The 24,718-nt window shown below is 40.1% G+C and overlaps 1 protein-coding gene across 7 annotated transcripts in view; it reads left to right on the top strand.

The window, feature by feature from the left end:
• The first annotated feature begins 6,447 nt into the window (after positions 1–6,447).
• Positions 6,448–24,718, top strand: part of Esrp1 (epithelial splicing regulatory protein 1) — a 57,842-nt gene continuing 39,571 nt past the window's right edge. For 3 of the 7 annotated variants that reach the window (XM_078016906.1, XM_078016904.1, XM_078016902.1), the window contains exons 1-4: positions 6,449–6,924; positions 7,428–7,556; positions 8,744–8,857; positions 12,195–12,309. In XM_078016906.1, coding sequence (XP_077873032.1) covers positions 6,793–6,924; positions 7,428–7,556; positions 8,744–8,857; positions 12,195–12,309 — 490 coding nt within the window. In that variant the 5' untranslated portion in view covers positions 6,449–6,792. Of the gene's footprint in view, positions 6,925–7,427; positions 7,557–8,743; positions 8,858–12,194; positions 12,310–24,718 lie in introns of all 7 variants that reach the window. The other 4 variants (XM_078016903.1, XM_078016905.1, XM_013360101.4 and 1 more) reach the window with 2 other exon arrangements.

Below are 24,718 nucleotides of genomic sequence, written 5' to 3'. Positions count from 1 at the left end.
GGCCCGTCATAAAAATTATCTTTACTGTCTCCAAATGGCAGTTCTGCCAAGTATTCTCTCAATAGCACTTTACATACTTCAGACACACACAAAGCAGGGCAATAACTATTTCCTGGTCTTTGGGTTACCTTTTGCCAGAATAATAAAATTGGCCCTTTATTAGCTGAAGGGGTTGAGGGTTGAGGGGTAGGCAGAAACTTAGGAACTGAGAGAAACAATAGTTCTTTCCCCACTCCTGTCAACCCCACCTTGACTTAAAAGATAAAGCTCACCATTGTGCTTTCCTGTCTCTGGATTTTGGAAGAGGCAGTAAGTACTCTCAAGCAAGGGACAGGGGAAGAAGGGTAATTGTGCTTGATGGCATAAGGCTAGGAGTAAAAAGAGAGGAATTCCCTGGGTATGATCTCTTTTCCTTGGATGCCCAGTAAAAAGGAATGGGTTCTATGATCTCCAAGAATCAGGCATATCTTATAAGCCATGCTGTCCAGATTCCTGATGCATTTCCATATCTGTATTTTTCTTTGTATTTCCCTATAACAGAGCAGGCAACCAAGGCTTGTTGATCCACCTTGATGGTGTCTCCAAGACAATGCCAGAAAATCAATGGCCTGGTTGCTTTGAGAAAGGCCTCCTCATTCAAAGATGCCTCTTTAGCAATAAATTTCTTGATTAAAGATACTTATTTACACATTCTCTCTTCCTTTAATACCTATGAAGGGTATATCATCACATCTCCATATTCACATGTGAGAAACCAGGTCCTTCTGAGGTAAAGGAACATGCCCAAAGCCATGAGATAGCAAATTGGTAGGGCCAATTATTAAACCTATACTTTTTCCACATAGTCTATAATAATTGCTATAATAAAGGTTCAGACCAGTAATTTGTTTAAATGTGTAGCATATAGAAAATTATAATTTATTTAGTTATCTTGACCATCACTTCTCCTTACCTCTCTACTCCATAAGTTAGACCTGTCCAGGGAATATAAAATGAGGTCTCAAATGAGGTCTCTTACTACTGTGTATACTTCAGATAACTAAGAAATATCAATGGCTATGGTAGCCTCAGAACATAGATTTTTACTTGATTTGCTTTTTAAAAATTGAGATGTAATTCACAAACCATAATATTCATCCATTCAAGGTGCACAATTCAGTTGTTCTTAGTATTTTCACAAATTTGTGCACCATCACCTCTAAATAACTCAAGGACACCAGGTCTTGCTAAACTGCTGAGGCTGGCTTTGAACTTGTGATCCTCCTGCCTCAACTTCCTGAGTAATTGGGATATCAGGTGTGAGCCACTGCACCAGGCATTTGATTTACTTTTGAAGGTTCTTGTACCTATTTCAAGAGAACATGCAAGTGAGACATAAAGCACCCAGCATGGCAGCCCACACCTGTAGGCACATACAGGGCGATCGAAAGTTCAAGGTCAGCCTTAGCAAATTAGCAAGACCCTGTCTCAAAATAAAAAATTAAAAGGGCTGGAGATGTAGCTCAATGGCAGAGTGCCCCTGGGTTCAGTTCCCTCTACTGCAAAAAATCTCACATGAGGGCTGGGGATGTGGCTCAAGCGGTAGCGCGCTTGCCTGGCATGCGTGGGCCCGGGTTGGATCCTCAGCACCACATACAAACAAAGATGTTGTGTCCGTCGAAAACTAAAAAAATAAATATTAAAAAAAAAAGATCTCACATGAAACTGGAGTCCATAAACAGTGCTGCTACTGTAGTCTTAAAAAGGGATCTTCATTCTAAATAGTAAGAATGTGATATATATGTAGCAGGGTGTCAATGGTGAAGCCCCAACAGACATTTACTTATATTCCGTCTAGTTCAAGATGCTCTCTAAAAGTGACAAAGGAATAATAAAGATAATTAAAGAGCATGAAAATAATATTCACAGAATAGACCTTAAAGAAAGATTACTTGAGAACAAACTTGAAGTACATAAACAGATTGTCATGCAGAAACTGGTCACCTTTTTTTTACTCTTCTTTCATTCACCAAGGAAAAAAGCAAACAAACAACAACAACAACAAAAGATTCACTTTATGACATGAGGGGTTAGTTTATCATAGAAGGAAATTTTGGCACAGAACCTTATTAAAGACCAGACTGGTGGAGGCAGAAAGAAAATGCTTTAAAGGGGGAAAGGAAGGACAGCAGAATAAAATAGACATTATTATTGCTGTATGTATATACGTGACTGCATGACCAATGTGATTCTGCAACCTGTACAATCAGAAAAATGAAAAATTATACCCCATCTGATTCAAATTTATGATATGTGAAGATCATTGTACTGTCATGTGTAACTAATTAAAACAAATACAAAAATTAAAATTGTAAAAAAAATTTAAAAAAATTATTTACAGCCAATGAAAACATTAAAAAAAAAAACTTTCAAGCTTGAAATAATTTTAGACTTACAGAAACACTCAGAAGAATAGCATAAATAATTCCCTCACCTAGATTCAATGTTAACATTTTAATGCAATTGCTTTATCACTCTGTATAAATATTGTTTGAACAATATTTATATAGAGTAATTTACAGACATGTAAATTGTTATTGTTTTTGCAGTACTAGGAATTGAACCCAGAGATGCTCTACAACTGAGCTACACCCCCTAACCCTTCTCCCTTTGTGGTACCAGGGATTGAACCTAAGGACACTTAACCACTGAGCCACATTCCCAACCCTTTTAAGACAGGGTCTTGGGCTAGGGTTGTGGCTCAGCGGTAGAGCACTCGCCCAGCATGCAAGGCCCTGGGCTCAATCCTCAGCACCACATTAAAATTAAGGTATTGTGCCTGACTACAACTAAAAAATACATATTAAAAAAAAAAAAAAAGACAGAGTCTTGCTAAACTGCTGAGGCTGGTTTTAAACTCATGATCTTCCTGCTTTAGCCTCTGGAGTTGCTGGGATTGTAGGCATGTGCCCCCAACCCCAACCTGCTTCTCCCCCTTTAAAATTTTTTTTTAATTCAGAGACAGGGTCTTGCTAAATTGTAGAGGCTGGCCTCAGCCTCACTGTAATCCCTCCCTGGATTACAGGCATGTGAACATGATTCCTCCTGACCTCTAAATACTTCCTAAAAATAAGACCTTTCTCCCGCCTAACCACAGTAACACTACAAAATTGAGAAATTAACACTGATATAATACTGTTAATCTGAAGACTGTATTTGCCTCCTGTCCCTTAAAGGAAAAAACAAAACAAACAAACAAACAAACAAAAAACCAAAACAATATTTTGGGGGGGGTTCAGGATAATTTCTTTTAAACTACTTTAATTAAGAACAGTTTGTTAGTCTTTGTCTTTCAGGACATTAATATGTTTAAGAATATACTGTGGGGAGAGGATTAAAATCAAATTCTTGCATGTATGATTTTGTCAAAATAAACCTAACTATGTATAATTATAATGCCCTAATTAAAAAAATAAAATTTAAGAGTATACTGACCTCAGTTTGGAATTTGTATCACTCCTGCATTCTTTTTTTTGCAAAGCACCTTTTATTTATTTATTTTTCTTTCCTTTTTTATTTATATACGACAGCGGAATGTATTACAATTCTTATTACACATATAGAGCACAATTTTTCATATCTCTGGTTGTATACACAGTATATTCACACCCATTTGTGTCTTCCTACCTGTACTTTGGATAATAATGATCCTCACATTCCACCATCATTAATAACCCCATGTCCCCACCCTTGCATTTTTTAAATTAATTTATTTGTGACGTTTTAGATGCGATGTTGAGTGAAGACTTGAATGAGCCTTCCTTTAGGAGAGTTTTATTTGTTTTTTAAATAGATGGTGGTGATAGTAATAAAATATTTTTGTATCCAGAATGGATTTACTTGTATCACATAGATTTCTCCTCCTTGACATTCTTTCCTATTGTGATTTTAGTTTAATAAAAGTTAAGTTTGTGGAGAATTAGCACCTACTCTTTATAAACATTTGAGATTTAAGTTACCTGTAGATTTCCAGGTTGAGAATCTAGCTTTTGCAGTCAAGCCCTAGGCTTAGAAGACAAAGCTGCAAAAATGGGTGGATGTTACTACAATCATTCAACAAATATTTGTTGAGTGCATAATATATGTCAGGCTCTGTTTCAAACCCTCAGAACATATTCGAAACAAAACAAAACTATCCCTGTCCTTGTAAATCCAGTTGGATGAATCAAACTTTAAAATAATAATAATATTAAACACACACACACACACACACACGGATGAAGGAAAAAAGTCTCTAAAAAGGGGGCATTAAGAGATTCATGATTTTAAGTTGGATAACGCTGCTGTGGAATTCTTGGAAATCGTTCTGATTTATTGAGTCTTCAGTTTATCCAAACGCGTTATAAAAATGTTGAATCCAAACACCAAAGCCCTGAAAGGACGGGCGGGCCCACGCTTTCCAAGCTGTTCAAATCACTTTCTCAGCAACAGTCGCCTGTCGTGGCGTCTAGCCTCCTCGCAGCCAGGTGAGATCTGGTCGGCCCAGCCATGCCAAGTACCCGGTCCAGCGTCCCTGCGAGACAGCGCCTCCGGGGCGGACAGAGAAGAGCATCTGGGAACCGCGCACCGAGAAAGCCCTGTGGGGAGGTGGCTCGGGGGAAACCGGCTCCTCCAGGCGGCCTCGCCTACTGCAATGCAATCTGGGTGGTTTTCCCAAGTCCTTCTTGGCCTCATTCCGCGCCCAGTTCCAGCCCCCGCGACGCCCAAGGGCCAGGAAGGGTAACTCCTTGATACTGTGGTAAGGCGGGTCGAGGACCCGCTGCGATCCAGCAGGGGCACCTCCGCACCTTGAAGTCTAGAAGTGCGAAGCGAGCGCCCCTGGAACTCCAGCCGCGAACAAGGTTGTACGGAACGCGGTCGCAGCATGGCAGGTGTGGGAACCCGGCCTCCGCCCGCTCTCTGGGGAGGCAAGCAGCTACCTGCACCGCCCGCGGCTCCGCCTCCGCCCGCACCTTGTCCTACCTGGAAACCCACTGCTAGGGCCTTGAGCTCCTCTCCCCGCTCCCAGGAGTCTCAAACCCCACCGGGAAAGCCGGATCTCCATCTTCCCCTAACAAGTGTCCGCGAAAAGTTACCGATTTGTACCCGGCGTAGGTACACTAGGTGTTTGGTTGACTGATTTCACATCATGAATACAAAGGGCTGGATACCTGGGGTCAAATTAGTAAAAATTTCAGACGGAATTCTGTTCCCGAGAATAGACCGGTTTGAAATATAAAACCCGAGGAAACTCCATCTCTGGTGCTTGTCTCTCTAAAACGACACGCGACCCACCACGTCGCCGTCCAACTTGGTGGCTGGGGGGGGGTGGTGGTCGTGAGCGCACAAGTACAAACCAAGCTGAGCTAGGAGAGGCGGGTACCTTGGTTAAGTCTACACACTCCCAAGTACAAAGCCAAAAGGCACACTTGAAGGGCATGGGATCAGAGCGCGGAATTGAGGGGAAAACTTGCTTGACCTGATTTAGGAAAACCTTTATTAGGTATGTGGGGTCGCTGCATTTTTATCTGGAGCCCAAAGCAAATCAAAGGAAGTGGGCCCCAACCCTGGAGGATGTTCCAGTCTCGAACTAGCAGCCAGTGCAAACAAGATGTAGTAATTAAAGCAGTTGAGAGAAAAGGGAGTGGGGGCCGTTGTGCCTGAATTTCCTCGAGGGGGTCTCCCAGTCGCTTTGGGCGCCTTGAGTAACTGCGTCCAGGGGCGTGACTTGGTAGCTGGGCGCCCCAGGCGTCCAGCTCTGCGGCGCGCGGGGTTTCTCTCTAAGGTGGGCAGCTCTGCGGAGTTAGGGGAGCGTGCTCTGGCGCTCTGGCCAGGTGAAGGGGAGGGACTGCAGAATTTCTCCTTGTTTGCACTGAAAGGTGTGTTAGGCTCGGGAGCGGCTTTTCCGGGGTTCGGCAATTGCCCCAGCCACCTCCTGGCTGCCGTTGGCCGGTCCCTCCCACCGCGGTTCGCCTCGCCGGGCGCCGCACCCTGGGCAGCTTCGCGCCCGGGGCCTCACCTCTAGCCTCCTTTCGCCTCCCCGCGCCTGGCTTTTTCTCTTGACCCTTCAAAACCTTCAGCTTCGTTCCTCCCAGCCAGACTTCCCTTGAGCTCCCCCACACCTCTGGTACGTCCTGTAGGGACCCTTCTCCGCGATTCCCCGCCCTTTACCCCTCACTTTCCCAGTCCAGCCCAGTCTACCCTCTGGGTGGCTACCGCCCCTTCCCCGCCCCTTCGGCCTCTCCCTCCACCCCTCTCAACCTGGCCTCCCCATTCATCTAGCCATTGTCTACCTCCCCCCTCCTCCCCCTCCCCAAGCGGCCTCCTCCCCCACCGCTGCCACGTAGTGGTTTGAAGGAGCCAATGGGCCGGCGCCGCCAGGTGTCTCTTACCTGCACCACGTGGGGGAGGGGGAAGGGGCGGGCAGGTAGAGCCACATCCCAAAACAGAAAAGCTTTCAGCCATTGCGCGCGCCTCCCGGGAGTACAGCCCAGCTCCTGGCTTTTTCATAAACGCACGGGCAATTGAATACAAAAAGGGCAGGCCTCCTGCACCCTCCTTCCCACCCCCCTTCCTGCCCTGGGTGTGGAGCACCGGCCAGGTGTGGGCTTGGGTGGTTGGTTACCGCCTTTTGCACTGGCGGCAGCGAGGAGGGGGGGTGGGCGCTCTTTCTTTTTCTCTTAGAAGAAGGTTTTAGCACAGGTTTTCTCGTTCTCACTTCCACCCCGCCTCACCGCCTCCCGACCCCCCTTCTTCCCCTCCCCACCTATCGTCATGACGGCGTCTCCGGATTACTTGGTGGTACTTTTTGGGATCACTGCTGGGGCCACCGGGGCCAAGCTGGGCTCGGATGAGAAGGAGCTGATCCTGCTGTTATGGAAAGTCGTGGATCTGGCCAACAAGAAGGTATTTCTTCACGTTCTTGTCCAAGGCGAGGGGCAAGAAGTTTGTTGTGGAAGTTTCGAGGAGGGGGTAGGTAAATAAGTATCCCACTTGTGGGAGTGGACCAGAGGCCTAGAGAATTCAGAATAAAACCAAACTGGTTGGCCAACCGCCTTGGAGCCATTTCATCAGTCTTCTGAAACCTGGCCCAGGTGGAGAGGCCGGGAGCTGCTGAGACGGGTTCTCTGCTGGTCGGGGAACGCTGGGCCGAAACCGTGTGGCCTTCCCGGGCCCCCGAAGCCCACTTCCCAACCTTTGCGACTTGATCCGGGTGGGGGTGGGGCAGGGGGCTGGGACGCGCGGACGCTGAGCCGCAGGAGCCGCTGTAGTGTAGTGAGCTTTGATTATGCAGCTGGACCCCTGTAGAGGCGCGGGCCGCCGCTACAGGGGAGCGAGGGGGAAAGCCTGGAGAAAGGCTCCGGAATCGAAAAAGGGGAAACTGACCCCCTGTTTCTCTCTCCCCGGAGGTGGGACAGTTGCACGAAGTGCTAGTTAGACCGGATCAGTTGGAACTGACCGAGGAGTGCAAAGAAGAAACTAAAATAGACGCCGAAAGCTTATCCTCCGCGCCTCAGCTGGACCAAGCCCTCCGACAGGTGACAGCCCCGGGCCACACCGCCCACTTCCATCCGGGCTGTCCCAGCAGCCCCACAACCGGACCCACCCCTACTGCTGCACGTCCTCTCGGGGTGGTCGCCGCGGGTCACTGGGGCTGGGTGGCAGGACTCCCAGTCGCTTGGATGGGAGCCTGGTCCGGGGACTGGGAGAGGTCGCTGCTCCTTTTCGCTTCGTTACCCAAACTACCCAAATTTGCTAGTTTTCCAGTAGCTTCCTAGAGTAGTTCCTGGGGTCGGAGACTCCGCAGCGTTTAACCATTTGAATGACCAGCGAAGCTAGATGAATTGTATAGTCCCCATCTCCAGGTCCAGACCCCAAACGCTCCAGTCGCCAGCGGGGTTTGGGTCTGTGGCTCTGCCATGGAGCAGGGGGCGCTATGGTGTAGATGGTGCCAGCCAACCTGGCGTCGCGTGATAGAAACGGCCCGAGTTTTGGTCAGAACCTGAAAGAGCCCGACTGCTTTTAGTCTTATGAACTCTCCAAAAAAAAAGGCTGGGTTCTATAATTTCTTTAATGGTTTTGATCTCAGTCTCAAGTAAGGTTTGGGTCACCGTGGAACTGGTGGAATCCCCTTTTTGGAACCGAGGTAACTTAAAAACTGGCAGTTCCGGGGAGCAGATCCTGGGTTAGGGCGGGGCGCCCAACACCTGCGCACCTATGAATACCCGGAGCTCTCACTGCCTCTGCCCTAGCACAGGAGTTTCGAATTATAGGAGAAAGTTATCATTTCTGGGGTGTATTCCAGGTTCGTGTTACCAGCCTTTACAGAGGTCTGTGTATCCATTGTCTGCTTTGTTTATCAGAAATTGGTTTCTTTCTTAAACCTGGCACATGCAAACAAAGTAACGCTGGGGAATGATGTAATCTGAAGGCAACCTACCAGGAAAGCAGACCTCTGATTTGTCTTCAATGAGTTTATCGCAAAAATAGAGGGGGGTACGGGAGGGGAAATACACATATGAGCAAAAACTGTGAATTGGATGGAAAGCGTCCTTACCGAAACCTGTCTTAGGGGGATTTGTGATGTCTGCCCCAGCAGCGTTGTCAATTTTAGGCTCACCGGCATGACTCGCCCCGACCCCAGTTATTACCAAGTGGGGCCATTTTGAAGAGTTTGTAAACCCTGTATCAGTTGTGTTCCTCCCTGTGTGTCTTATTCTTTCAGTTTAACCAATCAGTGAGCAATGAACTCAATATCGGGGTAGGGACTTCCTTCTGTCTCTGTACTGATGGGCAGCTTCATGTCAGGCAAATTCTGCATCCTGAGGCTTCCAAGAAGGTAAGAGTGCTGGCTTCTGGAAAAATGGTTGGACTTTTGAGATGAATGAAAGCTTTTTAGAAAACTGGCTTATCCAAATTATTATTTTTTAAAAAGCTGCAGGTAGGGAGTTATTGTTTCATGTGACCAATAATTTCATTTTGGGAAGATAAAAAAGCTCTGAGAAAAGAAGGTTGTGAGTTGCAAAAAACTAATGTGCTTATTGCTTGTGAAATGTACACTTAAATTGCTAAAATTGGGCCTGAGATGTAGCTCAGTGATAGAGCACATGTGTAGCACATGTGGGTTTGGTTCCCCAGCACCACACACACATATATATTAAAATGGTAAATTTAATATTATGTATATTCTACCACAGTTACAAGATGCATGACAATTTCATGGAGATGTTCAGGTTTGCAGTAATTTGGTAACTTAACAAAAAGATTGTTTTCAAGATGCTTGATGTTTTCCCACTTCCAGAGTTAGCATGGAGTTTGATATTTTGACAAAATAACTACGAGTAGGAAAGCAAGAATGGTGTTTTAGTGCATTATAATATTTTCATTTCTTGAAATACTTTATCCTAAAAAGGAAGGGGTCAATAAGTTCAACTCAACCATTTTAATTATAATTCATTAAAAAGTCTGCTTAAATAACACTTAACTATACAACTAGCAAAATATTAATTATGGCACACTTTATCTAATTTTTAAGGGAATGTTCAAGACTAAATCTTAAATCTATAGGGTCATGACAATTTTTTAATTTTGTTAACTTTTCTGATGTGGAAAAGACTATAGAGTGAGAAGTCTTGTCGTGGGTATAGTATGGTTTCACTCCCTGGAAATACTACTTAGGGAACAATGAAGAGCAGACAGCTCACTCAGGGTAGCCAATCACTGCTAAGCTAGTTGCTCTTAACAACTTAAATTAATTTAAGCCGTAACTTTTTATTGTGCCAGGCAAGCACTGAGTTTGAAAAGATAAGAATATATTTAGGTAACTCTATGAGGCAAGTCTTGCAATGAAAAATGTAGATTGACAATTGATGACACCGGAAAGTATAGTCAGTACAGATTTTCTTCAGTCCTCAAGTAGAGAAAGCTGGGAAATTAGTTAAGTATATAGTAATTTTAAATGTCTGAAGAAGAAATCCAAGTTACACTGATTTGAGGGATAAGGTGATCACTTTTTTTATAAGAATTTTAGTTGTTATTTCAGTTTTATTAAGTGCTAATTCATTTTCTATACCCTTGACCTAAAAAGACATGTGAATTATTTTTTCCCAAAAAATATTAATATGGGGGTCTTCTTATTGGGTCAAAGGAAAACAGTTGTTTCCATTATTTTAGATGGATTGCTTTGGGTATGGAAAAACTCTGGAGGGAAAAAAAAAATGTTTTCCTAAGTTGGTTTTATTAGGATAGACTAAATATAAGAAAAGTAATCTTGTATATTCATTTATAGGCAAAATGGGAAATATAAAAGAAATAATCTATGCAGAAAACAATAGATTAAAATGTTTTTACTAATATAAGCACATATAGATATATTCTTTCAGACTTCTGTAAAAAAGCATTATTTTTACAAGGAACATTCATACTATACAAATACTTTCAGCCTCTATAATTTAACATAAGATCATGGTTTCACTCCCTGGAAATACTACTTAGGGAACAAAGAAGAGCAGAAAGCTCACCCAGGGTAGCCAACATTTCATAAGCACTAACTAAAATGCTCAGTATTTTAAATGGACACAGCTATTTTTTTTTTTTACATGTTTATGGACCTTTATTTTATTCATTTATTAAATGTGGTGCTGAGAATCAAACCCACCTCACAAATGCTAGGCAAGTGCTCTACCACTGAGCCACATCCCCAGCCCTTTTTTATTTAGAGATAGGGTCTCACTGAGTTGCTTGGGGCCTAGTTAAGTTGCTGAAGGCTGGCTTTGAACTCGCCATCTTCCTGCCTCCGACTCCCAAGCTGCTGGGATTACAGGCATGTGCCAGCTTGAACACAGCTATTTAAATTGATCCTTTATTGCTGTATAGGCAGACAGTTTTTAAATTAATACTTTGGCAGGTAACTGAGAATTCATGATTCTTTTGGTAGTTCACTTTTTGTTGCTTTGGTACTTGGGATTGAACCCAGGGGCGCTTTACCACTGAACTACATCGCCAGAGCTATTTTTTATTTTGAGAGGGGGGTCTTGCTAAATTGCCAAGGCCTGCCTTGAGTTTGCAATCATCCTTCCTAAGACTCCTGAATCCAAAGATTACAGTCGTGTGTCACCATACCCAGTTAAATAATGGGGTTTTTTTGTTTGTTTGTTTTTAACTTTAAGTTATTCAATGAGGGTTTTTTGTTGTACACACACACACTGTAATATTTGTCAACACAGTTGAGCTTTGTTTAATAATCACATGAGTGCTGCTTGGAACCAAGAATAGCAAGGAACCATTTCTTCGCTTTTGATTTTTGAGGCATAAATATTATAAAATATGTGTGTATGTGTATGTGTGTATGTATATACATATCATACATGTATATATACACATACATGAATTATTTTCTGAGGTGACTGTATATATATGTATATGTATATACAGTCACATGTGTGAATGTATATATGTATATATACATGTGTATATCAGGAATTTGCTCTTATCTAATTTAGTACTGACAATATGTATTATTAGTACCCAATAGTAGTTAGAACTACTAAATTTTACAACTTAATCTTATGTATAAACTTATGTATCTGCACGAAAACTGATACTTGAAAATGCAGATGGTTTAAAATGATTGGGTTGGGGTTGTAGCCTCACACGTGTGCAGCCCTTGGTTCAATCCTCAGCACCACATAAAAATAAATAAAATGAAGGTATTGTGTCCAGCTACAACTAAAAAAAAAAAAAAAAATGGGTTGAGGATGTGGCCCGGTGAGTGGTTAAGCACCCTGGGGTTCAATCCTGGTTACCAAAAATAAAAAAAATAAAAATATATTTTTCTTGAAAAATAAATAAAATGCTTATGGCTGGGAAAAGAATGTATTATTCAGAAAATATAAAGTATAACAACTCAGATATATTACAGCTTCGGAAATGTTTTGAATGAAATGCATAATGGAGTACATTGTAATCCAGTTCATTGAAATAAAATGGATTTTTTTTATGTGAGACCTGTATACAAGATCTAATGCAATAATAGGATCAGCTGTTAAAAATAAAGCTGTTCTTATATTTTTAAAAATCATGGTAAAATATGCCTACGTTGAATTCTTAGTCTTAATTACTAGAGAAACACTGAGCAAATTTACCTAGTTAACAATATCTACCTTGTCCTTCCTCAGAATGTATTACTACCTGAATGCTTCTATTCCTTTTTTGATCTTCGAAAAGAATTTAAGAAATGTTGCCCTGGTTCACCTGATATTGACAAACTGGATGTTGCAGCAATGGCAGAGTGTATCCTTTAAATGATTAATCAAGAACCAATTGCATATAGCTCCAAGAAAAAAAAATGCAATTTGAAAAACTTCTAAATGTTTTAAACTTCATCAGTGTATGAATGATATTGTCTGGTCCACATTTATATACTGTACTAGGAGAAACTTACAGTACACTTATATTAATCTTTCAGAGTAGTTATTATTAAATGAATTGAACAGTTGCATGGACTTAGACATGGATTTTTGTGAAGGTGATTGCATCTAAAATAAGGTTCAGTTACAGATGATGATATTTTCTGGGTGAGGGGTGTGATGAGTTGGAGGAGAATGTGAAGACTTTGCTGTCTTCGATGCAAATAGCAAGGCTACTTGATCTTGCTTATCTGGTCTTAGGGTTTATCTTGTTCTTTGGAATGGATAACTTAAAGTAATGGGTGCATGTCCTTTACAAACTGCAGTTCATTGATTTCCTCTTTTAATCTCCCCTGAGTTTCTCAAATACATACAAGATTATGGTGGTTATGATGCATCTTTGGTGATAAAATAGGGTCATTGTCCCCCAAATCTTTATTTATCATGGGAGTATATTTAATGCATTATATATTGTAAAAGTAAGTATTTGTAATCATAAATTTTGAAGTTTATGATTGACCCATTATCTTGCATCTAGTAAGTCTTTAAAGTGTTAACTAATAAGCAGTCATGTGCTAATATATCAAATGAAAACTGAATAATAGGTTAGACTACTCCCCCAGAGCACTGAGAATCATTATAAAGTCAAATCTGTTATTTTTAGGAACTTGGCAGTTGTAAATTTTTTTGTCTTTGTTTTTGTTTGTACCAGGAATTGAATCTGGAGGTGCTTACTGCTGAGCTACATGCCTAGACATTTTTATTTTTATTTTGAGACAGGGTCTTGCTAAGTTCTTGAGGCTGGCCTTGAACTTGCAATCTTTCTGCCTCGGCCTCCACTGGGATTACAGCCATGGGCCACCATGCCCAGCTGTAGAGGCTTATTCTTAAACTTTCTCATTCATTTTCAAGAAAAAGCCTGCTGTTTGTTGTATTGGTTAGGGCCTCCTACCCTTATGATCTCATTTAACCTTAACTGTCTCCTGGAAACCCTCTTCTTTAGATTCAGTCCCATTGGGAGTGAGGGTTTAAGATATACATTTTGGGTGTGCTTAGACTATGCTAAACTATTTGATACCCTAGTATCTAGAATAAAAGTATCTAGAACAAATATCAGGGGTGTGGGTGTAGCTCAGTGGTAGAATATGTGCTTAATATGGTCAAGGTTCTTTTCATCCCCAGTGAGCATGTGCGTGCTTGTACATACATGCTCACAACCATCGGTAGATGAGAGAATTTTGAAAAGTCTTAATTTTTAAAAAATATGACAATTTCAGTAGGTATAGGCAGTATTTAAGATTTCTCTCCAACGATTGTTTCCTCTTAAAAAACAAAAAACAATTTGTGGGTTTTTTGTTTGTTTGTTTTTTGCCCAGGAGGGGTTTGCTGCTGGAGATTGAACCCAAGACCTCACACATACCAGGCAAGCACTCTAGCACAGAGCCACACCCACCCAGCCCTCCGTTTCTTCTTAAAGAAAACATTTTCCTAGAGATTATAGATCAACTTGCTAGTAAAAATGTCCACAACTACAAATAGGGGCTTCTTAGGAGTTTCTTTTCTATCATTTCTTTTAGTTCTAGTTCTATGAGCATACATTGGCAGTTTTTTTCAATGCTATACAGATGAAAATCAGAAATATTTGGCTACAGTAAAGAGCTTAATTGTGAATAAAGCTGTTGGGTTCTATTTTCATGAGCATTGAAACTGAAATTTGAGGCAGACTTTCATGACCATGCATTCATTGAAATGACAAGATTTTATATTTCTTTAAAAATAACTTTTTTAGGGGGATGATATTGGCCAAACTATATTGTGTATCGTGTATTCGTACGAATATGTAACAACATCCCATCAGTGTGTCCAACTAAAATGCACCAGGAAAGGGGCTTGGATTGTGTCTCAGGGGTAGAGTGCTTGCTTGCTTAGCATGTGTGAGGCACTGGGTTCAATTATCAGCACCACATAAAAATAAATAAAACAAAGGTGTTGTCCATCTGAGAGATTTTTTTAAAATAACTTTTTTTTATAGATTAGTGTCTTTTGACTTAAATTGAGTCTTGGGTTTATAGTTTTATTACCAACTAACAAGTATATTTTAATCTTAATCGTAATTTTTTCCCCCTATAGTGGCAATTGAACCCAAGAATACCCTACCAACACTGGGCTACCCCCCAACTACTTTTTTTTTTTTTTTTTTTTGAGACAGACTTACTAAGTTGTAATCCTCCTGCCTCAGCCTCTGATATTCCTGAGATTTTAGGTGTGTGCCTCGTATATCTGGCTAGTTAATAGCATTTTTAGACTGTTTAGTGTTATATTTTCGTGTTTGTTTTCCACTTACCAAAACATTTAAAATTAGATGGGCACGTAGTACATGCCTGTAATTCTACTGCTCAAGAGGCTAACAGTTTGAGGCCAATCTCCACAATTAGACCCTGTCTCAAAATAAAAAGGATTAGGGGTATAGCTCAGAGGTAGAGCACTTGTCTAGCATTTGCAAGGCTTTGTATTCGATTTCTGGTACTGGGGGTGAAATTCAACCTTTCTTAGCAATTTTTTTTTCATTGCTGCTATGATCAATTATCATAAGATTCTTATTCAGAGAAATCAATATTTTCCTGATGAGGCCACCAGAACAATTTTTGAGGTCAAAAGCAATCACATTAAATCTGCCTATCAACTGTGCTCATCTATGCAAAGAGTTTTGCAAAACTCTTTTTATTCTTTCAGGCCACTAAGCCATTTTCCTTGCTAATGTGGAAATGACCCTGAATTTTGAAACAAAGCTAGTCAATGAATGTCCTTGATGACTTTGCCAAGTAGATGGAGAGTCATTTGCTCCTGTTAGATTACCTCTTCCAGTGGTGGAGGAAGAGAGGCTCCTGCCAAAACTGCGAGAAAGGAGCAATTAAGAAGATTTGCACGTTTATATGTTTGTATGATTTATCTTGTGGAATCTTTTAATTTTTTACTAATGTGTTGGTGCTGGTGATTGAACCCATGGCTTGTGCATGTGAGGCAGGCAGTCCACCAGCTGAGCTATATTCCCAGCCCCGAATCTGTATTCTTGTTTTGTGTTTTTAGATAAAAGTGAAGAAATATTGATTTGTTTGGAACCTCAGTGGCTTTACAGTACTATGTTAATAATTTTTTTTTTTTAAGAAGTGCAGTTTTAGATTCAGAGCAAATGGAACAGAATGTATAGTGTTCCTGTAAGACCCTTGCTTTCTCCCTCACTCACCCAAACCCTCATACCTTCCTTCCGTGTCTCCTCCCTCCCTGTCAACATGCTGTACCAGAGTGATACATTTGTTAAAATAGATGACTATACTTGACATTATCATCTAAAGTCCATAGTTTACATTAAAGTTCATATTTGATGGTGTGTATTTCTTAGGCTTTGACAAATGTTTTTATACTGATGTGTATTCATCATTGTATACTATAATGTGTTGCAGTATGTATAGAAAAACTTCATTGTACTTTCTGTTTCACCCGTTCATTCCTCCCACTAACCTTTATACTATCTCTGTAGTTTTACCATTTCCATATCACATAATTGGAATCGAATAGTATGTAGCCTTTTAAGATGGACTTTTTCTTATACCTAATGATATATACTTAAGGTTCCTCCATGTGTTTTCCCAGATTGATCATTCATTTCTTTTTAGTGCTGCAAATATTCCATTGTCTCTATGTACCACAGTTTGTTTATTCACTCTTCTATTGAATGACAACTTTGTTATTTCCAAGTTGCTTTATTATGACTAAAGCTGCTGTAAACATCTTTGTACAGATTTTTGTGGGGGCATGTTTTTAATTCATTTGGGTAAGTACCAAGAAGTGTGATTGTTGGATCACATATGTTGAGTGTAATTTTTTATATCTCAAATGCAATGTTCAACACATTTTTGTAAGAGAAAGCAATGAAACCATGAATTTTTTAAAAATGTAGAACTTCATTATGCAGCATTTCAAGGTGTTTATAGATAATGAAAAAATATTTTTAGGCAAGTGCTCTAGCACCAAGCTTCACTCTCAGCCCCAGTGTTGTTATTCTCTAATGTTAGAGGAAACTAAAGAAAAAGGTGTAGTCACAGAATCTGAGCTCTCTTGGACCAGAGAGGCCCTGCCACTGTGCCTTCTCCAAGTCTCACTTTTATCTTGGTATTCCCAGTTGAAAACTATGGAAGTGTGAAAGTATGACCACTTTAATAAAAGAAGGTTTGGGGAATTTCTTGAATGCAGTTCTGGTTCTTATTTTAGCAGTTCTTTCCCTCTTTGTATTTGTTCCAAAAGCTATTTCTGATGTTGGTGTTAGGCTTCCGAGTTGTTCCAGTTGCAGGTGTGTTGCCTGCTTCTTAATTGTGCAATCCCAGTTGAGAAGACCTTATCTACAGGTAACCTGTAGATTGCATTTGGTAAGCTTCATTTAATCAGGTGAGGTGGTGAGAGTTTGACAGGGTAGTGCTTCTGTGATTTCTTCTCCTCCTCCTCCACTTCTCCTCCTTTATTTACCTCCTTCCTCTTCCTTCCTTTTTTTCTTTTAAGAAATTATCTTAGCTCCCTTGGAGAAATTAATACTAGTTTAGTTTCTCCTATGGAAAAAGACATTTTGATTATGGTGCTGTTTGTACAAGTGACTTTTATTTATTTTTAAAAAGTAATCTTGGAGTTTCCTCACTCATGCTGGAATTACTTCCTGATTTCTTTACCTGTTTTTAGTTTCCTTATTCATGAACTGATTTATTCTCATTACCATTGTGTTTACTTCAATTTTCTAAGCCTTTATTAAGATCTTAACTCTTAATGAAATATAGAAAGGAACGATCAGGGTTGGGGATATAGATCAGTGATGTAATATAGCTCAGTGGTAGGGCATGTGCTTATTAGCCTGCGTGAGGTTGTGGCTTCAGTTTCCCACAAAACACACACACAGAAAAGCTATCATATTTTTCTTCAAGAGCCTCACAATAGCCCAACATTGGGGGTAGGGGGTATTAACCTCATTTTATAGCTGGGAAAACCAAGGCTTAGAATTTTTTTTTTTAAATCTTAAGTTAGATGCTCCAGCATCTATCTAATGCTCAGAAATCCTACTCATTAATAAGAAAGTAAAAGTCTAAAATCTATAAAGATCTTTTTTTTTATATATATATACTTAGATGATCTCTCTTCTAAAAATCTCTTTAAATTTATATTTTCCTGAGCGCATACTAGCCAAGCCATTCAACAGTAAAGTGAAGTTTATTTTGTAAAGTTTCTGTTCTGCTGTTGGGTATTGCATCCATGCATGTTGTTTGCCATGATTATCAAATACCATTTCACTAGTTCAGCTTCCTGTTGTCAGAATTAAAAAAAAAAAAAAAAAGACTAAACCACTCCTGCCTGCAGTCCATAGGTTAGTAGGGGGTGTGTGTGTGTTACTATTTCTTAATGGGTGTAAAGGATTTGGAAATGTGCACATAGGAGTGCTCTAGCAGAGTGATATTGGCCTGTTTTCCCCATAGATGAAAAATTGAAATGGTGTAAATAGCCTCAATAGCATAGTGGTTAAGAACACTCTCTGGAGTGAGATTTACTGTGGTCAATTTATTTGCACTTGGCAGCCTCAGTTTCCTGAATTAAAATGGAAAGACTGTTAGGAGGAGTGTGGGAAAGTGTGTGAATCACACCTATCAGCCAGTGCCTTCCCACCCCACACTCCACAGGGTCAACTGTGAGCCTGTGCACATCACTAGGTGGCTGGGTGTCTCAGATGAAAATATCTGGGGTTTTTGAAAAGTACTTCCTTATGTATTTAAAACCTTATTTTAACTTATTCGGCACTTATTTTTTAACCTCAGGTGAGAATGGATATAGAACTTTCAAAGCATCAGCTACATGTTAGTACAGGAAACTTCAAGGTTAGTTTGGCTTTTTCATTTGTAAAATATTGTGTGAATGTGGCTCATTCTACACTTGGATACTTATTTGTTCTGATTAATTGAACTGCGCCATTGTAGTTGTATACACCTTCATTGCCCTGTTTAAAAGCTAAAGGGAAGCACTGAATTTTCTTTGTCCTTCTCTTCATATGAAAGAGATTTAAAATGTCCCCAAGTGTACAGTTAAGCTGTGCTGGTAATTGACCTTGTTAGCTAGAGGGAAAAAAGAATTATCTTTGGCATCACATCAGCATGATCTGAGCCAAACCAGCAAATGCGTTGGCTTGTGGTCTGTGATATATTGGCTATAGAAATACTGTATGTTTAATTATAAAATAATATTTTTTACTTTTAAAATGTGAGTTTGGTGATTCTAGTATAACATGGTTTTTGTTTGTTTGTTTTATGGTGCTGGGGATTGAACCTAGGGCCTTATGCATGTGAGGCAAGCACTCTACCAGTTGAGCTATATCCCCAGCCCATAATATTGTTTTTTAAGTTGAATTGCTACTACAGCATTTAAAAAATTTTTTTTAATTTGTTCTTTTTAGATATGCATGACAGCATTTTTAAAAAATACTTTTTAGTTATCAGTGGATCTTGTATTTATTTATATGTGGTACTGAGGATCGAACCCAGGGCCTCACACATGCCAGGTAAATGCTCTACCACTGGAGCCATGATTTTAACCCAATGTTTTTTTTTTGTTGTTGTTTTTAAATAAGCTTTAGAAGATTCATTTTGTCATCATGAAGTCTCCTTTTTCTAATTGGTTTATCCTATGTAAATGTCTTCTAAATTTTTTTTTTTTGTCTCCATTCCATTAACTTTTATCTTCATCTTATATCTTCTGGGGTGTACTTGGTCTGTTGGGTAGGTTTGAGATTCTTTCATGTGGTTTTTCATTATGATGTCTACTGGAAGTAGCATTTGTTAGTAGGGATCTTATTATTTTTCCTCCAAATAAGTTTCTGAGAAATGAAATTAAAAGTAAGGTTGTAGAGTTTCTTCCCAGCATTTTATTGCTGCTATATCAAATTTTGTTACTGTGGCTCCTTGTTTGCTTTTCAGGGGCTTCTGTTATGTGTGAAAAATTCTGTTATGCTGAGGATTGAACCCAGGACCATGTGCGTGCTAGGCAAGACTCTAGCACTGACCTGCACCCCTGAGCTTCTTCAGTGGCATTTGTGATTTGTTTCTTTCCGAGCTCACTTTAATGTAAAACTGATTGGGCCTGTAGCTCATTGGTAGAGCAGGAACTTAGCATGCATGAGGCTCTGGGTTCAATCCCCAGCACCAAAAAGAGGCATGGGGAGTAGATTGTATATTGAACCTGTTTATTTTTTTATTTTTTATTTAAAAAATATCTTTTTAGTTGTAGATGGACACAACATCTTTATTTCTTTATTTTTATGTGGTGCTGAGGATCAAACCCAGTGCCTTCCACATGTGAGGCAAGCACTCTACCCCTGAGCTACAGCCCCAGTCCTTGAACCTGTTTTTTAACTTATACAATTTATTTCAGGATAGATATCATTTTCTTCTTCCCTTTATTTTCTTTCATATGCTTGTAGGAAATTCAGTTCTTGGATTTTTGCTTGATTTTTCTCTTGCTGTGTTTATTGGTTTGCTGCTCCTTTGTTAATTGCAGTAGGTTTTTAAATATAACTGGCAACATAGGTAATTGTGTTATACTATAAACAAAAAGGAAAACAGGGCTGGGGAGGTGGCTCAATGGTAGAGAGCTTGCCATGGGTTCAATTCCTAGTGCAGCGACAAAGAGAAAGAAAGAAAGGAAGGACAGAAGAAAGTAAAGAAGGAATGTTAAAAACTTGTCTTTTGAGGGGCCTGTGGCAAGGAAAATTTTGCTTTGAGATAGAATTTCAAGTTAGTATGTAAATATGTGCTTACCATTATTTGTTCCAGAACTAATATTTTATGTGTGTGGTTCTTAGTTACAGACCAAAAACTTAGTTTAAAAAAGATGTCATTTACAAATGAAAACTGGGTGTTTCAAAAGCAAATGTGTCCATTTTCAGGTAGTCTGGAAATAACTTTTCTTTTGAGTAGATAAGCTAGTATTAATGAACTCTGTTCAGCTTCTTTCTCTGAATTATACCATCAGCTAATGTTAAATGTTGAGTTAAATTCTCTGTCAATTTCACCAAGGGTGAAGGAAAACATTCCTCCTGTTCAGATATCATTTGAGTCCCTGACTTCCCTAACCTAGATAAATGTAGCACTTAAGTCAATTGTAGCTGAAATGTTAGTTTTGTTCCCACCCTCCCTGGCTGTACCCTTCCTCATTCCCTTGTGGCAGTTCTCCTTTGTAAAGCTGGCTGAGCCTGTTTGTGCTGTTGTAGCTGCCTCAAGGGCAGAATGAGTAAGTTGCATGAGGAGCCATAAATCAGGAGGCACAGACTCATCTTTTCTTCCCTCAAGATCAGACGTGCAGCAAGTAATTCAATATATAACTATAAATTGATAGGGAGAAAGAATTGGTAATAAAAAACATTCTTAAAAAGAATACTCCCTTACCATTTATTTTTTTGTGTTCAATTCTTGTAAGTATCGACTGAACTTCCTGAGAGAGAGAGAGTGTGTGTGTGTGTGTGTGTGTGTGTGTGTGTGTGTGTGTGTGTAAGGAGGTGGTTTGGATATGCAGCAGGTTGGATGACTTTTAATAGTCGTTAGCAGCCGATCTTCTCTGTGTGTGCTGGCTCAACGGGAAACATGTTGGTGCATGTTACATAGAACCCTATTAGTCAAGTGTCAACAATATATTCTTAATTAAAAAGGAGAATTCAGTGAAAAGATTCTTCAGCTACAGATCTATTTGAACAGAGAGGAGAGAGGAGACTTTACGTTTTTGCTTTTGATCTCTATCTCCTTCAGTTGGCCTTTACCTATACATTTAAAAAGATCTTTACAAAGTGTGGCTCAAAACAAGTTAAGCAGAGCTTCTTTGCTTGGTGCAGGGAATTATGTACACAGTCAAACCTGGGCTGTGTTATAGTTTCAGTTCCATTGCCTGCTAGCTGGGTGACCGAGTTGTGGAACATCTCTAAATCTTTGTTTCTTCATCTTCTTGGTTTTACTGTAACCTACTTGGTAGGATTATTGTGAAAATCAGAAGACCTAGGTGGTCCAAACAAAATGGTATTTAATAAATGCCATCATTTATGGTAGTACATTCCTAGGAGCTGTAGAGTAGTTAGAAATCAGAGGAAGGCAGGGCCCCATATTCAGGAGATGTATAATATAATGGAGAGGAGAGTGATTTATTACAGGGGAAGCATCCAATGGACTCTTCAATTGGTGGTTGTGGCCTAGAGTAGTTAGTAGTAATAGCTTTGGTGCTATATGGCAGTTACTCATGGTCTGATTTGGTTGGAGGATTAAAAGGATAAAAGTGCTTTATGGGGGGAGTCTCTTGAGCAGAGGTTAGGTACCTCTCTTTTACGGAAGAGATTAAAGAGTAATTTGAATGGAATATCTTTGCATTCCTATTTCTCTAAATCTAGCCCCAGTGTTCTGTTCTGGGGGATAAAGTCATGATGTGATAAACATTCCTGTGGTGGTCTCTGTATTAGCCATCTTTTGGCAACCTGCATTCCTGTAGCTCAGAGGTCATTAAGCTCTTTCTTTGAAGGGCCAGAGATAACATTTTGGGATTGGTGGACTGCATATGGCCTCTGCAAATATTCTTTCTGTTATCCTTTAAAAATATGAACTCCGTTCTTTTTTTTTTTTTGTACTATTTTTTATTTGTTTTAATTAGTTACACATGACAGTACAGTGACCTTGCGTTCTTTGTTTTTAATTGCACAAAACCATGCTGAGGACCGAGGATGGTCTCTGCTATCAGTGGGTGCTTTTCTTCTAGGTTCCCCAGGGTGCAGCTGATCTCCCCATTTTTTTAAAATAACCTTTTTTGTTTGTTTGTTTATTTATTTATTTTTTAGTATGGCGCTGAGGATCGAACCCAGTGCCTCAGACGTTCTAGGCAAGCACTCTACCACTGAATCACAATACCAGCCCCTGATCTCCCCATTTTGACATAGTATCAGCCTGGGCTTTAGGCAATGTTTCCTGGGCCAGTTTTCCTAAAATCACTGTCTAATGATTGTCTCTTACATTGTCAGGTCCATTGATGATGTGGGGTAAAACTGGAACTATTGAAAACTGTTAGTTTACACTAGTGGTTCTCACCCTGGTGTGATTTCCCCCCGCCCAGCAACTGGAGACACTTTTAGTTGTCATAACTCAAATATAGGAGTAGAAGCCAACGTGCTGCTAAAAATCCTACAGTACACGATAAATCTCTTCTTCCAACAAAGAATGCAGAATAAGTGCTAAGAGAAACATGGCTTGCATGACAGGGTTATATCCATTTCTTGGGTAAGTTTTTGCTCCATCATAGGCCTGATTGAAACATTAGAACTATAGGGTTCCAGACTGCTCTTTGGTACCAGACTCCATATGATAATGATAGTCTTGACTAGTCTTTCTTAAAAAGTTCTGGAAGGATTCTTATTGTCTTATCTCCCCAGAAAAAATTTAGGACAGCTGTCTCCCAAAGTATCTTTTTTTTTTTTTTGGTGCTGGGGATTGAACCCATGGCCTTGTGCATGTGAGGAAAGCACTCTACCAACTGAGCCACATTCCCAGCTCTTCTCCCAAAGTATCTTTATCCTTTAGCTCTAGTTTTTCTGCCTTATCACAATCTTTGAAAATGGCACTGGAGGGGCTGGGGATGTGGCTCAAGCGGTAGCGCGCTCGCCTGGCATGCGTGCGGCCCGGGTTCGATCCTCAGCACCACATACCAACAAAACATGTTGTGTCCGCCGAGAACTAAAAGATAAATATTAAAAATTCTCTCTCCCTCTCTCACTCTCTCTTTAAAAAAAAAAAAAATGAAGTTGAAAAAAAAAAAAGAAAATGGCACTGGATTAGTAAAAATTTTTTGATATCCTCTTCACATAATCAATGATTACAATCAGTGGTCTTTGGTCTGTTGCTTGAACATCTCCTGAAAAGATAGTTTCAAATCTGTAAGTGGGCAGTATATCTATTTTGTCACTAGTTGATGTCAAGGGCAAGGGGGGTGGGATGCAGACATGATCTATCATTTTAGCTTGATTCTTACCCTGTGAGATATACGAATAGCCATATGGTGAGTTCAGAGTTTTCAGTCATGAATGTCTGATCTTGAATTATAAAAGTAGTCACTGTGGCTGGGCAAGGTGTTACATGACTATAATCCCAGTGACTCCTATGGTTGATGCAGGAGGATCAAAAGTTCAAAGCCAGTCTCAGCAACTTAGCAAGGCTCTAAACAACTTAGACCCTATCTCAAAATAAAACATTAAAAGGGCTGGGAATGTGGCTCTGTGGTTAAGTGCCCCTGAGTTCAATCATGCTTCCAAAAAAAAAAAAAAAAAAAAGGTAGTCACTGTGGGTTCCAGGAAGAAGGGAGAGGGTATCTTTTATTATTAAATACCTTGTGTTGTGGGCTTGTTTTATCTCATTTCATCTTCACAAAGAGCTCAGGGAGGTAAAGATTATCACAGCTTTGGCTTTCGAGATAAAGTTTAGTGGGGTTAAGTAATTTGCCAGGAACATATGGCTGCTTTTTGGCATATGGTATATTTAACTGCAGAGAGATGGGGCCAGCTGAGGGACAACACAAAAATGAGTTTGCCTACCTTTGTTGGGAAGCAATGTCTCTTTACTGGAAAGGAAGGAGGAAGCTGGGTTGAAATGGAAAGTGGTTTAAAATTATGAATGGAAAAGGATATGGCTCACTGAATTAACTCTGCAGATTACCTGCTGTACTTCTTAGGAATTCTGGGTGAGAGCTCTCTGAATTGATAACTATCCTCTAAATTTGCACCAAATAGTACATGAGGACACTTTCTTCACATTGGTCTTCATTTTTATAAGCTTATTTTAAAATACTAGTTAGAAAACGGTATAAAATAAGGCAAATGTTCTAGTAACCACCATTCAGGTGTGTGTTTGTTTGTTTTTTTTTTAAATTTTAATATTTATTTTAGTTCTCGGCGGACACAACATCTTTGTTTGTATGTGATGCCGAGGATCGAACCTGGGTCGCACGCATGCCAGGCGAGCGTGCTACCGTTTGAGCCACATCCCCAGCCCCTGTTTGTTTTCTTTTTTCCTTTTACTTTTTGTGCTGCTGGGAATTCAATCCAGGACCTTGTGCCTGCTACCACTGAGCCATATTCCCAGCTGTTTTTATTTTGAACGCTGAAGAAAAGATGCAGCCCCATAGTGTTATCTTTGTGCTTTATATTACACTACAAAATTCAAGTTTAGACAAAGTGTGACTATAGTATT

This window comes from Ictidomys tridecemlineatus, chromosome 7 (assembly GCF_052094955.1).
Source record: "Ictidomys tridecemlineatus isolate mIctTri1 chromosome 7, mIctTri1.hap1, whole genome shotgun sequence".
Lineage (NCBI taxonomy): Eukaryota > Metazoa > Chordata > Mammalia > Rodentia > Sciuridae > Ictidomys > Ictidomys tridecemlineatus.
The sequence above is the reverse complement of the archived record's forward strand: the minus strand, read 5'-3'. Positions and strand labels throughout refer to the sequence as shown.